Source organism: Humulus lupulus, chromosome 2 (genome assembly GCF_963169125.1).
Source record: "Humulus lupulus chromosome 2, drHumLupu1.1, whole genome shotgun sequence".
Taxonomy (NCBI): Eukaryota; Viridiplantae; Streptophyta; class Magnoliopsida; order Rosales; family Cannabaceae; genus Humulus; species Humulus lupulus.
The window spans coordinates 42,031,690-42,053,485 of record NC_084794.1 but is presented as its reverse complement, the minus strand read 5'-3'; the positions used below and the strand labels follow the sequence as shown (position 1 = coordinate 42,053,485).

At 36.7% G+C, this 21,796-nt stretch overlaps 1 protein-coding gene and 1 long non-coding RNA gene across 2 annotated transcripts; both read right to left on the bottom strand.

The window, feature by feature from the left end:
- Positions 1 to 13,943: 13,943 nt before the first annotated feature.
- LOC133815992 (uncharacterized) lies at positions 13,944 to 15,257 on the bottom strand. Its single transcript, XR_009884936.1, has 3 exons — positions 15,196 to 15,257; positions 14,590 to 14,657; positions 13,944 to 14,021 (listed from the first exon to the last, which is right to left on the bottom strand). It is a non-coding gene; the product is annotated as an uncharacterized LOC133815992 (long non-coding RNA).
- A 233-nt stretch (positions 15,258 to 15,490) lies between these two features.
- On the bottom strand, positions 15,491 to 20,087 carry LOC133814185 (probable serine/threonine protein kinase IREH1). The gene is made up of 9 exons (XM_062247179.1): positions 20,029 to 20,087; positions 19,549 to 19,641; positions 19,329 to 19,469; positions 19,144 to 19,236; positions 18,519 to 18,663; positions 18,086 to 18,171; positions 15,983 to 16,072; positions 15,776 to 15,895; positions 15,491 to 15,670 (listed from the first exon to the last, which is right to left on the bottom strand). The coding sequence occupies exons 2-9, from the start codon at positions 19,621 to 19,623 to the stop codon at positions 15,491 to 15,493; spliced, it is 930 nt and encodes a 309-aa protein (XP_062103163.1). The 5' UTR covers positions 19,624 to 19,641; positions 20,029 to 20,087.
- Positions 20,088 to 21,796: the final 1,709 nt, after the last annotated feature.

Here is a 21,796-nt window from a genome sequence, read left to right as displayed (position 1 = left end):
CCATCGACCAACGCAGGCCTCCCTCTGATGTTCGGTATGTGCCAACAAGAGGAAGAAATAGTGCGATCAACAAGTCGCGCCATAGACGGTCGCATTTTAGGGATGGCCATGACTACAATGAAGATGATTCCAGCAGAGGAAATGCTGGTCTAGGGCAAGGAGACAGGGGTGGAGAACAGAATCCCCCACCAAGAGAAAATAGGCCGACGAGCCAGAATGTTGGGGGCAGCCTAGGCAACCTAACGTATTTGATCAACTGGGCGCTAGCGAGCAAAGGCGTAGGGATGATGACTTTACAGATGTACTCAATGATAGACGAGAAAGGCATGATGAGTATGCCCTTCCTAGCATCGGTCGCCCCAACGATACCAGATGCTATACATGCCCAGATCGATGCGCTGAATCAGGCCGTCCAGCAATTAGTGGGAAGCCGAACATCCCATATCGAGTATGATCGGAGAAGAGGCACTCCATTCATACAAAGAATAGCGATGGCAGAAACCCCGAGCAAATTTAAGATGCCAATATTACCCAACTTCGATGGATTTGGAGACCCATTATCTCATGTGAATATATTTGAGATACAAATGAACATCTAGAAGGTGTCAGATGATGCTCGCTACAAAATCTTTCCGGCCAACTTATCCGATACTGCTCAGGAGTGGTTTTTCAAATTCCTTCCTGCTGGCATAGTGTCATGGGAAATGTTCGTGAAAGAGTTACTAACTAAGCAAAGCATATCAACAGGTATATGTAAACACATGAGCAAAATAAGAGAACACATACTACGGTACTTAGAGTATTTTTCAAAATTGTTTAAATTTTGTAAAATCAAAGCAAAGTGATATGCTAAGTTCAGTCATGCGAACATGTGTTATAATAAATTGCATATCATAATATCAAAAGCAAATTGCTTTACACCGCGAGCAGTTGTTGCTCGGATGTAATTGTTAATTAAAAGGAAAAGTTGCCCGCACAGCAAAAAATTATCTTGACATCACGAATCGCGGTTCATGTGTCCTAAGTTACAAATTAAAATAAAAATAATTAAAATTATGGAGAAGCCGGAGGATCTTGTTGGAGCTGCTGGTCGATGGAGGCCCCAACTTCCTCGTCAACACCGTCAATACCCGTCGCCAAAGAGATTTCAGGGGATGCCTGAACTTTCTCCTCCTCTTCAAGGTGAGCAATGCACCTGGTTAGCTCAAACTGCTTCATATGCTCTGGAAAATAGTCAAATTTTGCTTCGTAGTTGTTTTTCCAGAAGATATAAAAGCAGTTAAATGTGGCTCCCTTGAACCTCTCCAAGTCACTGGCGTTAGTCTCTTCGAGCAATTTGACTTGCTCCTCCAGCTCATCAGTTTCTTTCCTGCTTATCGCCAGTTCATCTTGCAGTTTAGAAGCCTCTCTGTAATTAATCAATGCCGCCTCCTTGTACTTCTCTTTAGATTCAGTTACTTTGGCCAGGGACTCCTTGTGTTGTTTTAGCTCTTCGGCCAGCTTGACATTCTTCTCTAGCAGTTCGGCGTTTTTCTCCTCGGCCGCCTTAAGCTGCTCGGCATGTTTAGCCTCAGCCATTTTGAGCTGCTCGCCAAGTCGCTCTTCATAATCATTAGCCAGTGCCTCCGAGCAACGCCAACCAGTGCTCATGGTTAGAACTCCATGCGTCAGAAAAAAGATAAAGCTGTTATTGGAAATAAAAAGACAAGGTAAACAAATAAAGCACAACAAAAATGGCAACTTACGTTAAGCACTTCGTTCAGCATGCGGCTGAAGATCTGGTCGACTTTCAGGGAGCCAGTGTTGCTGATGGCTTCTCGGCTGCTCCAGTGCCTTGATAGCTTCTTCAGCTTATTATTGGCTAACCTGAAAGCCATGTTCATGAGGGCCTCTCCATGAGTATCTCCTGTCTAATCAGAAAGAGTCTGGTCGGCTGGAGCTAGGAGAGGAGTCTGGTCGACGGGTGCTGGTGGAGAAGTATGGTCAGCGAGAGCTGGAGGATGTATTGTTTCCTTGGAGGGAACAAGGTATAGGAGGATCCTCGGTCTGAGCCCTTTTCGTTGGGGGATTGCTGCTGCCTTCCCCAGGATGCTGCCTAGTCCCCATTTTCTTGCTCGCAGGAGCAGTGGTTAAATGGGTCTTCGACATACATGACTACAGGATAGAAACAAACAATCAGGCAATGTAAATTTAGGTACTTACTAAAGCAAGGAAATAAGAGTAAGGAAAACTCTAAGTAATATACCCGAGCCCTTATTACTCGTCGATACATTATCTATTGTACTACTGCTACACTCACTCTTTGCCTTGAAGAAGTCTAAATTTAAACTAGTCATGTATTTAAAGTTGTCGTCCCTGTCAAATAAATGACAAGGAATGGGAAAACTTTCTAAGAGTGAAAAGTCAGTATCGTTCTCGTCCGAGGACTCAAGTATGGGCTCGGGGTGTTCAGGAAGTTTCTGCTTGCCCTTTCCATGTTGAGCAGGGACAGCAGCTGCTCGTGGAGTTCTTGAAGTTTCCCTGATGATCACTCCTGTAGCCCGTCTCCTCGGGGGTTATGACACATCCTGGTGCTGCTCAGAAATTTCTCCCCCAGTAGCACTCCCCGCTGTTGACTCCCTCACATCCTAGTGAGGTGCAAGAAGGTCGACCAGCCTTGGTTTGTTCTCCATGACCAGCTCTTTGACACTTTTCTCAATGTTTGTCATGCTGGCCAGGGTTGCTGCCCTTATCTCCATTTCTGGAGCAAGGTCTGGTCAGTTGCATGGACCTGAACAACACCGAAGTTCTAAAGAATGTATAGAAAAGCTGAAAAAAATCAAACGACCAGGGAGTAAAAAGATTTACCTCCTTGAGTGAAGGCCAGGTTATTGGCGACCAGAACTGTTGTAAGAAAGTACTCCTAGAAGTACTTCCCTGCGTTGGACTTGTAGGTGATGTCGCTCAGAAAGGTGCGAGCGGACTCCTGGTGGTAAAAGTGGAATAACCCTGTGTTGTTGTGCTTGGGGTTAGACTTGAGATCGAACAGGTAGTTGATCTCGTGTGGTGTTGTTACATGCCACTTCTTGTGATTATAAAGGATATAAAGTGCATAGAGTACTCTATATCCATTGGGGGTGTTTTGAAAAGGAGCGACCTCAAAATAATTGGCCACCCCCTGGAAGAATGCATGTAGAGGCAAGGTTGCCCCTGCCTCGATGTGATACCTCGACCAGGAGCTGAAGGTGCCCCCAGGCACATTTTCCCGCTGGTCGAGTGAAGGCTTAATGAGAGTTATCCCAGGAAGGCCATACTTCTTGAGATAATTGGTTACCACCCTAGCTGTAATAATGCTAGGAGGCGCTACATACCATTCGACCTCTGGCCTAAGGACATCGCGAGGTCGGGCTTTAAGTTGAAGTTCTGGTGATGAGGTGTTTATGGGCTGAGGGTTGGTGGAAGGAACCTCAGTGCGAGGGGCAGGCTGATTAGCAGAAGGGTTGGTTGTTTTCTTTTTTCTTTGAGCAATTAACTTTACGGGACCCATATTTGTTGGGCTGGTCGGAGGTTTGTTTGTTGAGGTGTGATGAGATAAAGGAACTTCTGAAAAGGGTAACGACGACTATTCTTGATCTTTGAACAATAGTGTGAGCAAGTCATCGTCAATCGGCCTCTCACCTCCCCACGGGTCGTGCATGAAAATCTGCAAGCAGAAAATGGGAGATGGGAATCTACGACCAATAGACAGAAGAAGTGGAAACGTTGGGATAACGTTGCTCGCGTATAAAAGTTAAGCTTTTATACGACCAGCAACATTCTATTGTAAACACTAAAAAGCATGCGAATAGTTTGGAAAAATGGATTAAAAAGCAGAAGTGAAAAGTTTTTTCAGGGAAACTTTTCGACTCTCAGAGAGGGTGGGAAAAACCCATTTTTTTCGAGTGCCTAAAAATTGAAATTTTACTTTGATTTTGCACCCTAAATCAGTAATCCTAACTCCCAAGCCAATTCCCAAGCCTCATTTAGTGTCTTTCCCTACCTTATCATGCTACTACCTACTAGCTCAATTACCCCAAATCATTTCTTCAAGCACATTCGGAAACTCAGATACCAAAACATCAGAAAACTCAAGGGATAACTATTGCATGGCATATCAGAGACAAATAAGCTTAAGAAACTTACTTGAATAAAAGATTGAAGTGAAGACACGAGCGTTGATTCGAACGGCTGGGCAGATACTCCACGGATCACCAAAGTTGTCTAAGTTTTTATGAGTTCTTCGTGTTTTGTTCTTCAGCATCCTTTAGGAAAAAAGAAAAAGTAAAAAGTAAAAAGTGAAAATGATGGATTATTTATATTGATCGAGGCACGATTAATAAGGTAATGATGGGGGATGAGTTTTCGAAACGTGGGGAAATGTGTTAGCCATCAAAATTCTTTTTGGGAAATTGCAACGACATGATTGGTTACCTTTTCAAAAAGGCACTGACGGCTCTGAAAGGTCACGCGAAGGGTCAGTCGTTTAATTAAGGCCCATTTGCCCATGTAGAACTCCTTGAGCCTATAAATAAGAATCAAAGGGCTCAAGAGAGGGGACTTTTTGGCTTTAGTACGCTTGAGCTTAGAGAATCTAAGAGAGAAAAAGAGTGTTGTTATCCATCACAATTGTATCAATCTGAGAACTAGTGAAACTCGTAAACCCTCGTTCATTGATCACTGTTCTTGGAATTCTACATCAATAAGAACACTAAGCGAACATAGGTTATTGCCATTTAATTGGGGCTGAACCACTAAAAACTATTTGTGTTGTTTATCTTTTCGTCTTGATTTCATTTCATTTTCATCTTATTTTCTATCGTTTATCTGACTCCGTGTCGTTGACCAATTTGAGGGTCAACAAAAAGGTTATTGAGCTCAAATTCATAAATCAGTTTATGAATTAATCTTCACTAGTAAAGTTAATGGTACTTAAGGAAACAATATATAATTAAAAAGGTTAAACGATAATTAATTCTTACTTTAATTATGAACCATTAATAGAGGAATGAAATGTAGGTAGTGATTAAATTGATGAACACTTTTATGTTTTAAAAGTACTCAAGCAATAAATGTCTATAATTACAAGAGTGCAATTTCATATTTTTAGTGGAATAATATTGAGATTAATAAATTAAGGTTATTATATTAAAGACTTTTAATTGATAATCTAAATTTATTGGAGCTTGAAATTATATGTCCATAGGTCCCTGAGATGGCTCTATCAACACTATTCAAGGTAAGAGTTAAAATTGAGAAAAATGAGGAAAATGACATATTTGGAAGAAATTTTTTCTTCAGGATCAAATATGTAATTGAGACAAATTAATTTTTGAAATTAATAAATTATATTTTCCAAAATTATTTCAGTTTTTTCGAAAAATAACATTTAAATAATTAAGATAATTAATTTTATTTATTTAACTAATGTGAAAAAGATATTTCTTATAATTAAAATTGGATTTGAATTTGAAATGATATATACTCTTTAATTAATCTAATAAATAAGTTATCAGGTTTATATATTTTTTAATAAATAATACTTAAAAGAAAATAGTTGGAATACATCCCTGAAATCAGGGATGTGTTACACACCAACTACAGTGCATGTCGTTGGCGTGTGTAACAGAGTCTAAGAATGAGTCTTGAATATTTCTTTTTTTTATTTAATTATTTAGTAATTGATTTATACTTTGAATTTAAAAAATTTAATTAATTCTTTTATAAATCTATCAAATGGAAATAGTTTCAAAAGACTTTTGAAAGAAAGAAAATAGATCGTATTATTTTCTCTATCCCTAAAAACTGTAACAGAACTAATATTCTAAGATATCATGTGTTAAGAATGTCTTGTGAATCTGAAAATTTTCCCTACCATTACTCTACACGCCCACTGTAGAGGGCGAAATCTACAATGATCAAGAAGGATGGATCGCGGGCACTGACAACCTGTGGAACAAAGGAAGAAAGATCGTGAAAGCGTTGGGACACCGGGATGGTGCCAGCTAAAGGGACTTCGACGGTCAATTCAGTAAGCAATTCAAGTATAGAATAAAAAAATGTAAAGAAAGTAAACAATAAGTAAATAACTCCACTATAGAATGGTGGTGAGGGGTTGATCTTAGTGATCGGTCCAGTAGTATTAGAGATATATTGGGAGCTTTTGAGTGAATGCTTGATAGGAGTTCCGTTAATCTATTCGTCCTCCTCTTCAAAGGTCTAGAAACTTGCTTTTATTGAGTTTTGAATGGCTTGTTACTTAGCCACTGAGGAGTGACCATGAGAGGTGATCTTCCTCCTGAAAATGAGGAAGTCCCATTCTCTTGGGTGAGTTGTAGAATGACTTAACTTCATTCCCCATGTTTTTTTACTTGTTCTGTTGCTATAAAGCATTTTGAGCTTAACAAGTGGTCAAAGCTCAACGCTATTCTTGATATGTGGGCTCATGTTTGTTTGGGGTTGTGATTGGGTCTAATTGTTCAGAGTAGCTTCTTATTGACTGGACTTGATGGGCTCTTTAATGTTTAATGGGTTGTGGGCCGATGGCATGATTGATTCAGACCTAGTGCAATTTATGGCCACTACAGTTTGTCTCTTACTTTCTGAGTCAAGTTAAGTTGGCTCGGAGAGTAGTAGCGTCGACTGGCGAAAAATTGAAATATGCAATATTTATTGAAAATTCTATTGAGTGACCTATAGAAGGTGAAAAATGTTGGATTAGTGCAAAGGTGTGACTTCTTTTCATTAAAAAAAAAAGAACAATTTGAAATAGAGCTTGATAATTTTATAATTTATATCTATATAAATCTATTATAATAGTTGTTAGGTTTATGTAAATAAAACATATTTTAAGCTTATGTATCTATTGATAATTATCACATATATATATTATTAAACATATATATTATGTTTAAATGTTTACTATTATGAAGTATAATATATTATTACGTGTAATATATTTTATAATAAATATTACTTATGTGTGATAAATATATATATATATTATTAAGAATAACACATATATATGTATATAAACATTTTAAAGAAAAAAAACATACTATTAGGCCTAACGTATGGGCCATAGAATATGCATGGATTTTTTCTTGCTAAGTGTTCACCCAACGTAGTACTCAGATCAGGACAAAGAGTATTGGAGCAGTGCGATGCAGGAGTGACCTTTTTAATTTTCTAGTTTCCCTCGCATATGTATTGTAGTCATTCTACGAAGGACATATGCTCTTTTAATTGTTTAGGACTTTAGGTCCTTTTCTTTTTGCTTTGCCAACTCCATCTATATTCTGGAGAGGAGGTCATGACTGGCAATGTTATTCTTTCAGCAATTCATCGACTTCCAACAACTATAGGTGAGCTTCATTTGATTCTTTGTATTTTAAATGCATTTTGGCATATTTTCTAGAATCTTAGGATTTTTTGTGGTAGATTTGTGAAATGGAATTATAGGGTTTCCATGAAAAGTTTGAATGCTTTTGATATTTTGGCTTTTTCATATGGAATAAATGATAGGAAAAACTTAAATTTGTTTATGGGCTTTGGTGTTTGTGGGCTTTTTCTAGGTTTTGATTTGGTAAGTTTTTTGCCTAAAAATTGACTAAGTGTTTGAGACAATTTGGTGGATTGTAGAATGAGAAAATGTTAGTTTTGGCACCACTTATTTATTTGGGGATTATAGAGAGTTAGGATTGGTGGACCCAATATTGTCCATCTGTCTTGGGATTGTAGTGTACCAAATAGGGTCACTTCCAAGTTTTTTATCCATCTAGGGATCGTAGGGTACCAAAGAGAGTCATTCCCAAGCTGTGTATTCGTATTGGGATCGTAGGATACCGAAGAGTCACTCCCAAGTTGTTTATCTGTCTAGGGATCGTAGGGTACAAAAGAGGGGCACTCCCAAGTTGTTTATTCATCCAGGGATCAATCGTAGGGTACCAAAGAAGGTCACTCCCAAGTTGTGTATCTGTCTTGGGATCGTAGGATTCCAAAGAGTGTCACTCCCAAGTTGTCTATCTGTCTAAGGATTGTCAAGTGTTGGATGAGGGGGAACCTCTATGGTGGTGTCCCTGGTAAATATAAGGACGGTCGCGAGGATGTGCTGCCCAAGAACTTCTTTTTTCTGACGTAGGATGATAAAAAGGGAGTACCCCTTAGGTTGTTCCTAGTGTAGAGCACTGAGTCGTAATACTTTGCTGGATCGTGAATAAGTGTTATGTGCCAAAATGGGGCACTTTTATTAGTGTTTCTAGTGGAATTGTCATGTGTGGGAATAAAGCCTTTGAGGTTCTATGTCTTTAATTTGTTATGTGCAATAGACACTTACGCTTTTGTGTTGTAACTTTTTTTTTTAATTATTTTTTAAATTTTTTTATGATTTTGACAACTCATCATTAGTAGGAGTTAATGTCGAGCGTTGGGGCTGCGTTCTACCCCATATTTGTAGAGGTAGATTCTGATACTGATAGTAAAGATCAGCAGGTTATCAATATGGATGATGATTTTGATGATGAGGTTCTAGATGCTTTGCCTATTAATCATGTTATGATAGTAGATGATTATTACGGTGAGGATATTGAGGACCATGATGTCGTCGGGTTGGTGGTACCTGGTGAAGAAGCCCCTGTGATGGGTTATGTCTTGGAACAACTGGTGGGTGAAGATGTTGGGCCAAGTTTTTCTGGTCAATCACAAGTGGTCAAATTCTAAAACCTAATTGATAGTTCCCCTTTTAGTTAAGAAGAGATTATCTTTTGGTATTCCTCGTAGTATTAAGATGAGGGTACCCAGGTTGGTCGAATGGATCGATTGGGATACCCCTGGTTGGTGTGGTATCTACGAGTACACCTTTCATTAAGGCTCCAGGTTCCCTTTCCCTCCTTTTGTTTCAAAAGTACTTAAATGGTATCAGATAACTCATAGCCAACATATGCCTAATGCATGGAGGGTGCTTTTAGGAATCGAAAGGTTTACTTAGGTATTTAGGATGAGTGTTGAGCTGGTAGAGTTTCGTGCTCACTACACAGTAAGGGAACATGATAAAGAGAAGGGGAGATATATTTTTGTGTCTCGTGATAAAAACAAGTCATTGGTTTGTAATATAAAATCCAATGACCAAAGATGGAAGGATTACTATTGTTTCTTCCATGGAGAGTAAATGTTCACACCTGGAGCCGATAGGTTTTGTAATGCCCTGAAATCCCTAATGCGGTTTAATGGCTGGATTAGTAGGCCGGGAGGGCCATAGCTGTTTAATTACGCCATTAAATGATTATATGCATGTTTATGTGAATTATATTATAATATGATGTTAAATGCATGCATGTGGGTCTACATTTGATTACAGGGGTATTTTGGTAATTTGGCCCATTGAGGGCATATTTGTATATTTTGGTGCATGCTTCTGATTAATTGTTGAGGCCACATTATAATGTGGATTTTTTCGAGCTATTCGACATGAGACGATCTCTGAATATAAACTATCAGTTTGGTTATAACAAGTTTAAGCTCGGGGCTCAGGGTGAGTCTCGGGGTATTTCGGTGATTAGAGCGTTACCGGGATAAGAATAATTAGTATTTGAGAATATTGAGAATAGCGAGAATTGTAAAGCGTTAATTATGATTAACGAGATAGGTTGAAAAGGGCAGTTTTACCCTTGGGAGTCTTTAGAAGCTTTTAAATGACCTAGGGGCAAAATAGTCATTTCATCCCTAGGATATATATGACCTTCGTAACCTGTAGAAAGAATAGAGTAAAACAGAGCCAAGCTTCTTCCCCCATGTTCATCATCTCTCATTTATCTTCCTTGGAGTTCTTGATCCCAAATTGAAGAATTAAGCTAGGAAATCAAAGCTTGGATGTGATAGACTTAGCTCAACCATTGAAGAGGACTTAGATTCAAGCTTGAGGTAAGGTTCTAGTCCTATTTTATAGTGTTTTTCCCTGTTTTTGAGCTCGTCTTAAAGTTTGGAGTTTTGGTAATGGAATGGGGAATTTGAGGAAGTTTTGATTGGTGTAAAGCTTGGGTTTTGATGGTTATATGGTAGATAAGTTGTGGTAATAATTGGTGGAATTTCTTAGTGATATTGCGAGAGTTTTTATAAGGTTTTGGAATATGTTTAAAGGAGAAAAACAGATATTTTTGGATGAATTTTGGGTGGGGCCGCAGCTCTGTTCTAGAGCGCCGCGACCTAAGCTTGTTGAAGAGGAAGGTGGTGCTGAAAAAGCCTAAGGGCTGCGGCGCTTGAGGCAGGTGCTTGAGGCGAGTTGCCTCTGTTTTTTGGGAAGGGCTGCGGCGCTTGAGAGCCATCTTGGCCAAAAGTATGTTTTTGACTTAGGGATTCAAACCTTAGGCCTCGGGATCGATCCTACTACTCGGTTTAGTGGGGTTTGATATCCCGAAGGCTAGGTCTTGGTCCGGGAATATTTTATTATTCATTTTATTGATGGAATCCTATAATTGGTTATGACCAGGTAACCGATAAGGGACAAAAAGACAGATCGTTCTTATATTAATTCTCACTCGAACCAGAGGTAAGAAAACTGCACCCCATATGTGACATGCATGGTTGTTCATGAAGCATGTTGATTTTGTAAATATGGACATGGATTGATTGTTGAATGCTTAGCAAACCTTGCTCACGTGTGCATGGTACTGACTAATTAGTCAGAATTGGCAAAGGTGCCAGTATCAACTGTGAAGCTGGGACTTATTAGTCAAGTTCGGCAGTGATACTGGGCACTGGTCACACAGTGCTGACTCATAAGTCAGGACGGCCTTAGCGTGCTCAACGCAAGCCAATAAAGATTAGATCTAATCGACATCTGCATTATATGACTCAGAAGAGCGTTAATGCCGGACCGACCTCAAGTTCGATGAAAACTAAAAAGCGCTTGTGTGACTTACCCATCAGTCACTCATCTGTTAAGTTAGAGACTTACCCATTAGTCTCTCATCTGTTTAAGCTAGTGACTTACCCAGCAGTCACTCTTTTGTTAAGGCCAGTAACTTACTCAACAGTCACTCATCTACTTAAATTAGTGACTTGCTTGTCAGTCACTCAATATGGTTTATCAGAACCTCAAGTGATACTCACTCATCTGTTCAGAGCTATAAGCTCTGTGTGATTATAATAGTAATCAGTTGTTAATATCTATATGCATATCTGTGTTTTCTTGCTGGGCTTTGGCTCATGGGTGATATGTGGTGCAGGTAAAGGGAAAGAAAAGCTCACCCAGCCATGAGTGGAGAGCTTAGGTGGTGATGTGTACATATGCGGCCGCTTGACCACCACAGCCAAGGCGTTCTCAGAGGAACTAGGGGGTTTACCCTATTTTTGCCACTTAGGTCGGCGGGTTTGTAAATTTGAAACAGTAATGACCATTTTGAGTTGTAAATAACTTGTAAAAGTTTTGATGGGCCCATGAACAGTTTTATGTACTTAATAAAATATATCCTTTCCTTTTTATTGGTTTTCCACCTTAGCTTGATAATAACACTTAGAAGCACGTTTTTAACCAAAGGACTCAGGTAGCGAGTCAAATTTTTGGTTCACCATAACTGTTATGGGTTAACCAAGGCGTTACAGGTTTCCTACTAGCCGGCGGGTATTAGGTAGGTGTCGTGTGCTAGATTATCTCATCTATTTTTCCTGTGTATTTTGTTTCCAACCCATTGAAATTCTAATGTTTGTGTTTTTATTTTTTGTAGATAAAGAATTGACAACACTTCCTGCTCTATCGTATGACAGTGACCAGAATTTGAAGAAAAATTTAGCAATCCGTGAAAAGCAACGAAGTTGGAAGAACTTGTTGAAGGAATCAGATTTGATTTCCAGTCTTCTTTGGAGCAAAGACGAGGGGCGAAGTGAAGGTAATATTCTTATTGGCACAGATGGTCGAATTCCTATTTTTTTTGTTTTTGAAGTGTGCTTTATAATTAGTTGGTACCATGTTTACTCTTCTTAACCATCTGACAGAAGAAGAACGTAATTTGGTGGAAAATTTGGTGGATAAGTATTCGAAAATGATGTCACTAAAAATGTCTTCCGGTCCTGATGCCTTGCAAAAATCCAAGAAAGTGGCGAGTAAGAAAAATGAACAATCATCGGTTGTAGAGCCTTCAGTAAACCTCATGCCCTCAAAGAGTTTTGCCCCTTCAAAGGTCATTGAAGGAGGTGAATCGAGCAAGAGGCAGAGGGTTGATTTTGATGAGGAGGAAGAAACCATCATCGTCATTATCCCAAAGAATACTTGTGTGTGTTTGAACGCTTTGTCAATTGAAGGACATGTCGAAGCCCTCTTGTGTCCTCATGATGAGACTTGTTTGAAGGAAATAGGATCTGTTGAGTCATCCAATGATTTGGTGTCTGGAGCCTATCAAGTAAGCACCATTTTTTACTTGTTTTACTTTTCATATTTTTTTTTTGCACTAACACTCTTTTGTTTTTACATATGCTTTCTAATGCAATTCATATTCGCCGATACCATCAACGCCTCGGAAGGGAAAACTTTAAACTCAAGAAGTCCAATACTGAGCTTTGGTCGGGTCTTATGAAAACTGACGAGAAACTTAAGGCAAGTAAAGAATTAAATGAAGAGTTGAATAGGAAGTTAAAGGATAAAGAGAGCGAAGTGGCTAAGGAGAAGAATAGTTCAAATGATTTATGTGCTCAGCTGGAGGACATTGCGATGAAGGCCATGTGGAAGGTTCGTAAGGAAATGCTGACAGAGTTCAAAGAAGGTAAGTATGAAGATTGGAAGTTAGATGAAGAGTTAGGACTCTATGCTAGTATGTTTAAGGATAAAGCTAGCCCTACTGACAGGGGGTCACTACAAGAAAAAATAGTATTCATAACATTTAAAAACTGCTATCCGGGACTATTGATAGCACTTCTGAAAATGCTAACATAGCCCCTGTTATTAAAAGTCCAGTCTTTTCTATAACAGTTTTTGAATGTTATGTTCGGTGTTATCTTAAACTATTCAATAACATTTTTAGATGCTATAATATTGAAATAATAACATTTAGATAGAGTTTTTAGTTATAAATTTGAAGTTTAATCTTGTACTTTTTCATAACACTTTTCAACTGTTACATTTGATTATTTTATAACATTTTTAGTTTGTTATATTATATAAACCATAACGATTTTTTACACTTATAATATGTTTCTAAATCATAACATATTAAGGTTTTTTATTGTGATAATGGTACTTATAAGTTTTTTTTTTAATTAAAAGATTTTCATTATTGTATTTTTGATTAAAAAAAAATCAAAATTAATCATAAAATATAATTCTCAATAGATTGATAAACCATAAGTATTACATTAAACAATAACTAATTCAAACTCTGAATGTGTCTATTTCATGATATCTTAGTTCTAACTTAAGTTTAAAAGCATAACATAATAAAATATTATAATCTTGAACATTTTTTACTTCAAAAATGAAAAACAAAAAATTACAAGATACACAAAAGTAAACCATGCATGAAACTTGCTCCATCCTTCAATTCATCATCCTTTGTGCACTTCTCTTTGTTGTGAGTCCATTTGTTGTGCACTTGTCATTACAGTAGCATATCAGCAGGACCTCTGAGTATACAACATACAAATCAACACTGGATACTCTGACTGAATGTATTTTCTGAAAAATAAAAAATTAGTAATTGAAGAGTTAAGCAAACCGGGGTATTCTCCGGATGGAAACGGCACTGACTGGAGTCTCTGTTTCAGGTCGTACAGTAAGAAGACTTTTCACCTAAAAATAAGCAGATTGAACAAGTTAAAGAGCAGAGTACAAAGTATGTTGCCCGCTGTTAGTTCCTTTGATAAGTCAAATTTAAAATGCATCTAGTATACAAACATCTTCTAAACATTCACATTCTACTATTCTAGCACCCACCAGAAGCAGTCCAATAACGTTCTTCGAATTCCCAGAATAGACAGGAACTCGACTATGCCCCCGAGCAAGAACTTTTCCCATAGCCTCCCTGTGTTATTGAATAAAAGGAGGAGAAAATGAGAAATACAGTAAAAAAAATATAATTTTTTTCTGCAACAAACTTCTGCTAAGAAAACAGAAAATAACTGTACGACGAGAAAACACATTGAGCTGTCATGTGATTCAAACATTCCTAACTTTTCAATTGCAGCATAAGACATGTTTCAGTAAAACATGGGTCACGCCATTATGATATGCCAGAGCACTGTATGCGAAAATAAAAATAAAATGTACAAACTATCCTCAGTGAAACTTTGTGTAAAAAGGTGACAGAACTATTGACAAGCCAGCAACTAATTGGGATGGTGTTCCTAAGATGATAGGCTAGGAGCCTAGGACTGATATCACAGCTAAAATATCCTTCTTTTAACACAGTCTATCACTACAACAACAACAAAACTTTCTATATTTTCTTCTTTTATAAAAAAATAGTTTCTAAGGTCGAGTGACTGAATCTTTGAAAATCAGCTAAAAACAGCATGTAAACAAAAATTGTGAAAACCAGTAAAATCCAATTGATAGAAAGAAAGAACAATGAATTCATGACCAAAACTCACCAGTCCAACTTTGAATTGACATCTAAGGAAAACGTTGATTCAATGGGTGTCATAGCCTCCTCAGCTGTCTGTTTTTTAAGATTTAAAAAAAATTAATAATAGAAAGAAAGTAAGGTGCTGATTTTCTAATCATGACACATTATTGCAAGCTTACTATCATATTCAAGTTACAATTTCAGTATGAGCATAAAGAGTGAAATCATTATACATCAAAATGAAACTATAATGACAAGAAAAGTTTCAGAATGCTCTTTAAACCAAAAGATAAGATGACTGGGGAGTAAAGTAAAAAAATCCAAACAACTTTAAAACAGAATATTGAATAAGCGAGCTCGAGAGAGAGAAAGATTTAGCATGAGCACAGAGTTTCAAATAGCTATACTTAAAAATGAAATTACAATTAAAAAAAATAAGTTTTAGCCTCTTTGGTATAGTTCTAAAGACTCAGAGAGAGAGAGAGAAGTAGAAGAAGTAAAATAAACTTTCATATTCACCAGGATTTACGTCCACCTCATATAATAGTTGGATATAATACTATCACTGGCATAAATGCAAATTAGAAGGAAATGAATGTAAGGAATAATGATATTTCTGTTAAGACCTTACCTTCTCAGTTAAATCTAGTGCCCCACTTATAATTGTTGTCTCGTCATGTGTAAGCTCACCACTCTTGCCGGCCTATTATGACAAGATAAGGAAATCAGAACTAATGCCAAGACATAATATCTAATAAACCTGAATAAAAAGAAACGCATTGATAGGATAATTTATAAATTGCCAAAAGTAAAATTGCATGACTTAAAGCTTGTCCAGTTGAAAGATATCATATAATATTAAATGCCTACAAAATTTAAAAGCACCATAAAAACAAGTCCGTACAAACCTTTTCCCAAAGTATGTACTAAAAGGAATTAATAAGAGATAAATTGAACAGAAAGCAAGCCATAGGCAAAACAAGTGCTGTAAGAAATTTGGTGACCTTCCGGCTGGATAATGCATCTGTTAAACGTGGCTGCACCATTGCATCTAGCCTATCCTCTAGGACCTCGAGTTGCTTTCTCACATTAGCAAATTCAGCAACCTAAAATGAGCAAAACGAAAAATAAAATATCAAGTTAAAATCATCAAAATTTATAAATATCAAATGCAGAGTATAATGTTAAAACAATTTATAGAAAAATATTACCTCCCCAACAGTAGACAAGCAATGCCTCATGTTAGCTAAGGTTTCTGCAACCCTTGGAAGATCACCACTGGCAAAAACATCTTCCACAGTTGAACTTAATTGAGTCAACCCAGCAGCATCCTGTTGATCCATCAATGAGTAAATCAAATGCAACATCAACATTTTCCAATACTGCACTGATTATAACTTCTATGATCAAATACCCACCTGCAATGTCTCATAAGCAGCTTCCATTCTCTGCTTAACAGTATCAACTTTGGCCAGAGCAGCTATAGATTCAGCTGATGATCCTTCAGCCTGCATATTAAAACCAATTGTTTGAAGAGAAGAGTATTGTTATACATATGTATCAAGTGAGAAGCTAAAATCTCAAACCATATAAACAAAGCTAAACCGGCAACAGCTGTCTACCCATGTAAATTAAATAAACCAATTACATTAGTAAATGTACTGAAACGTGGGTATATCAATGTGAACCTGCTACTATAATTTATAGTAATGCTCTACAACATATTGCAAAGCAGAATATATATATTTAGGCAACTATTTCAGTTATGTGTGTATATCCATGCATATAACTCAACGTAATTCCATTGTTCACATTAGCAATAATCTATTCATAATATCTACATTTATTTTTAAGCAGAAAAGGTAAAAACGAGACGTTTTAACCAAAAGGGTGCCCTGCCTTCTTGTAATTTATTCCAAAAATCTATGAACTCATTGCCAAGAGATTGAGCTCAAAAGGTAGCACAAACTACACAATTGTAGTTCTCAAATATCCAAAAAAAAACTAATATCTACATTCACCTCGTTAAAATTTCCATATTAGAGCAATCACACACCAAAACAGAAAAGGAGCAACTCAAAACGCAAAGAAGAAAAATTACACATACGGAATTGAAATTATACAAAAAGTGCTATTGTTAAATATATATAATATATGTGTGTGGTGTGTGGTGTGTGGGTAAAAAGAAAACACTTTGAGACAATCCAGATACAGATAGGCAATAAGGCTAGATGTCAAAGGAGAAAAGAAAGCACCTCAATAGGGCTTCATCAAGTAAATCCTTTCTGTTGGTCATTCCAATGAGCAAGACATTATTCAAAGCCTCTACACCATCTATATGCAAAGTAACTAATCTGTCAGCCATAGATTACATTGATAAAATTCCCACAGTTAGAAAAGTTGAGTCTTTCCCTTGTAATAGATATTATTATAAGACAAAAATTTATAAAATATCCCAGGCTCAAAAGTTGAAACCATTCACGTACTTTTGTAAGCAGTTGATTTAGGCGTTTAGAGAGAACCCATATTCAAAATGAGTGTTGTGTAAAATAATAAAAAAAATGAAAAGTAAAGGCGCCATTTATAATTCACTTGGCGCTAAATATTTCTACCTGAATATTTTAGAGCTAAAAATCATTAATAACACTCTAAAAAAGGTGCTATATCTTAACGTAATATTTACTCAAAATTCTTGTAGTGAACATTAACAACAGAAGCCAAAAGATAGAATTAGAAAACATTCTTCCAATATTTGATAAAATCAGATAAAGAGACTCCTTTAACTCTTAAACATTATAAAAGAAAGAAAGTCATGAGAGATATTTAGGACAGAGAAAGTGATCTGTGAGATATTGAGAATGAAAGAATGTGGAGTAATGAAGAGATTTTTTACTTTTTCTTTCTTTATTTTTCAGAAAACACTGAAAACAACTATTTGGTGTTCTCGAAGTACTCTGTTTTCTTTAACTATGATTTCTAATAACTGTTCACTGAGATGCCAAACACCCTTACTTGTCTTCGGAGAATCAATTTTTAAATCTAAAAACAGAAAATAATAATAATAATAATTATTTAGTATTAACACCAAACAACTCACAACTTATGTGAGGCGAGTTGACAGTAAAAAAATGAAGAACTCTTCTCTTTCTTTGCAGCAAAGATGAGAGATTATATCATCATAGCCAAAAACTCTTCTCTTTCCATGACACACAAAATAAGTACTCATAATACTTATGAAAATCATATAACAAAATTATATATTTGAAACAATCATTTCTTTATCAGTTCAAGATTCTACTCAAGACCCCACAAGACCAGTGAAAAGATACGTAAAGAAAGTGCAATAAGCTTGTCCTTTGGCACCATAATCCAACAAAGCAAAACGCAGAAAAAATGGAGAGGTTTATACAAGTTCAAAACATTAAGTATAATAAATAACAAAAATGATACAACAAGAGCAAATCAAACAGAATGCAACAAACATCATCAATGATGGAATCTTGTAGAATCAACATGTTTACCTGAGGATGCTCTGCATTGAAGGGTGGAATACCAACAATCAATTCAAACAAAATCACACCAACTGACCACCAATCGGCAGTTGTACCTGCAGGGGATGGTAAAACAAAGGATTAGTAATCCATCCATCTTAGTAACTGATCACCAACCACAAGAATCACAATCACAGTACAACATCATACAAGCTTACGGCCTTTAAACCTTATCCCAATACATCATAATGAATAACACAGAATGATCTCACTACATCATAATGGATAACAAACTTATCTCCCAGATAACTATACTATTCTAGGCCACTAAATTAATTGGAGTTTAGTAAAAATAAATTGAAGAAATTCAATGCACCTCAAACAGAAAGAGGACTATACAAACCATGTCATGTTCCCAATAGTATCTCTGGTGCCAAATAGTCAGGTGTGCCAACAGCAGAACGTTTCTTTCGTCTTTCTTGCTGATGCTCAGGCACAGATAACTCGAGCTCATCTTCCACCATTAGAGATGTGGTACTTACGGCTGGGCCGGATAATTCATCAGTACTGTTGATAAGACCAACCTTTGAGAGCCCAAAGTCGGTCAACTGTTAAGAAAATGAAGAAAGCATTTGCATACCACAAACAGAAAACCATAAAATCAAATTTTGTGTTTACAATGAGCATTGAAATTGTTTTAAAAAAATGTATACTCATCTGAATCAAAGGGAATTTTTATTATAAGAAACACAATTATGTAATAGATAATCACTTATTTATTATTGAAGATGAGAAACAATATGACCTCAGGCCAAGCAAATGCATGGGACTTGTGAGTATTCAAATTGACAGGCATTCAGGATGTAAGCTTAAATCAATCAGGACTTATGAGTATTCAAATTGCCAGGCATTCACAACTTCTTACATAATAACCTACTAATAGATGTAAAGTACATTAAATCAAGACCAATGTAGTTTTAACACTAGAGATGTGTATTCACTAGAACAGGACAGCCTAAAAACATACATAAATGCACTTGTGTGCACACTCCTAAAAACATGCCTGTGCCAGTGTAAAAGATATTTACCTTAATATGACCATCATGAGCAATTAATAAATTATCTGGCTTCAAATCACGATGAACCACACAAAGTGAATGTAAATATTCTAGTGCAAGCACCTGCCAACATAAAAGAACAAGCCTAAGCTGAGATACAGAGTTGAACAAAAACTAGCAGTGGAAGGTTTCAAAATAAGAAACAATGAACTTACCACTTCTGCTATATATACACGAGCAACATCTTCTTCTAAGCAGCCTAAATTTCTCAACAACGAATATAAATCCCCTCCATTTAAATACTCCATCACAAGGTACAAATTTTCTCGGCAAGTGAATGAATAGAAGAAGCGAACCTGATATATTAACAAAATGTAAGAGAAACATTTCTCTCTCAAGATGAGGTTAATTTGTTAGCTAGATAGACCTGCTCACCACAAAGGGATTGCGAACTGAAATCAAAATATCACGTTCCGCCAAGATACTTTCAACTGCATTTTTCCGGATCATGTCAGCCTTTTTAAGAACCTGTGGCAGATAGCACAAATGAACAGTTGTTCAGTGCTTATTTAAGAAACATAAAGAACTACAAGGAGAGTTAACTGTGCAACATGAGAGAGACTCATGGGTTAAAAATTGAGTAGATAAATATTCAGTAAATCCCTGTAATTTTCACAAAATCATTTAGTCCACATGCGTCACTGATTCAATCTAGTAAACTACCTGCTTTTTTCAAGCATGGAACTAAGTAGACAAAGAATTAAGTAGTGGCTTACAAAGGGAAAGCTGTCTAAGAACGCGTAGCATAAAATAGATGAGAAACTATCAGGAAGATCAATATGATTCGCAGAAAAATAGTACAAAAAGATAAAAGAATAATAATCCTCATTATTTAAGAGAAATTAAAAAAGAAACCTTTATGGCAAAAAGGTCCCCTGTTGTTCTCTTTTTGGCCAGGAAAACCCGTCCAAAAGCCCCCCATGAGTATTTTAACATAAATAGATTCGAAAATTAAATATCTTTAAACCAGTATACAACCACAAACACTTAAGAAAACAAATTTTTTGACATTTATCTATATCACTCTCTTGGAGGCATTTCAACAAACACATTATATGCAACCAAGAAAGCTTTATCATAAGCATCATTCGAATTTCCAATATTTAACTTCAAAGGCCAAAAATCTATTCTCTTCCCCTGTCTTATAACAACAAGAGGTTCTGACTAAAACACTTGAAAATCAACTTCTTCAAACCCAAAATATATCATATTCAAGTTCTAGAGATACCCTATTCGGAAAATTATTGGAGACCTGAACTAAAAAAAAAATTAGCTTGAAGACCCAAAATATGCCATTTACTCAGTATATATTATGTGTTTTATCATGTAGTCAACATATAAAAAATATCATATTAAGTGCATATATAGTTGGCATTGGTGGCAGCGGCTTTGAAGGAAAGCAGGGGCTTGCTGCTAAAATGGATAGATCGATCGAGATGAGAAGATTAGAGATTGAGAAACTATTGATGGAGAAAAGAGAGTGAGAGTGCAGCGTCCAACGGATGGGGAAGTCTATTGAGAAAAGGCATTTGGTTTCAAGAACGGATATTAATTTGAAATCTGAAAAAAAAAATGAAACATATACCTCACAGTCACCTGGGTTCATGCTTCAATCCCTTCCATTGAGCAGCTGAAGCACACCATGACCACACCATTGCTGAAGCGATGAGCTCTTGTCCTTTTCCATCGCTGTGTATCTCTATAGCTAGCTAGAAGCAAGAACCCAGGTGAAGGGTGAGAGTGGGAGAAAGCCGAGAAAGCCGACTGGAGAGTGGGAGAAACCCAGGAGAGAGACTCTGAGAGAAAGAAAGAGCGAGTGAGAGTGGGAGAGAGCCGACTGGAGTGTGTGAGAGAGAGAGGCAACGTGTAAAGGATTTTAGTTTTTTTCTTTTTGTCATTTTCATTTGGCGCCCACTATATTTTCATTTGGCGCCTATTGCTTTACACTTAATAAAAAAATATTTTCTGTATCTTTTTTATTTGTATGTATCAATAACGTTTTGAATAATATGCTATATTTTGGTGTTATATTTGGTCAAAATTGTTGTAGTGGGTCTATTGGTCCTGGGTTTGACACGAGTATTCCTCAAGACAAAGAAGGGGGTGACTATATCGTTGAACCCGTCATTGGGGATATTGTTGAGCATCAGTCCATTGTTGATATTGAGGTGACTTAGTAGTATGTTGAGCATTATTGCTCAGTTGAACAATGTTTAGTTTGAAAACACCTAGTTTATTTTGATGCTTAGAAATTTGTTGGTTTAACATTATGATGTTGTTTGTTGAGTCTTGTGATGCTCTTTGTTGAGCCTTTTGAATGTTGAACTATGCTTTATACCGTATTGTTGATAATTTTGATGGTTGAACCACGCTTTTTATCATATTTTAGAATGTTGGTAGTCGACTGTGATTGATGTTCAGTGAATATCAAAGAAATTGACTAGGTATAAAGTGATTGTGATCACGGTCCTCTACCAGGTGGTCTGTAATTATCTTAGATGGCACCCTTGGTAGCATTCTACAAGGATGTCAAACGTCAGGCATCAAACAATAGTTATTCATCGTTCATCTACCTGGGATCTGTTCACCGATGGGGACCGTCGAGTGTTGGACAATGCCTATA

Excerpts from the sequence above, each read along its gene's own strand:
- LOC133814185 (XM_062247179.1), bottom strand. The coding sequence starts at position 19,623 with ATGATCCGGAAAAATGCAGTTGAAAGTATCTTGGCGGAACGTGATATT. Across the intron at positions 19,470-19,548 it reads CAGTTCGCAATCCCTTTGTG|GTTCGCTTCTTCTATTCATT; the intron begins GTGAGCAGGTCT and ends TTAATATATCAG. Across the intron at positions 18,664-19,143 it reads CTCATGATGGTCATATTAAG|TTGACCGACTTTGGGCTCTC; the intron begins GTAAATATCTTT and ends TTTTCTTAACAG.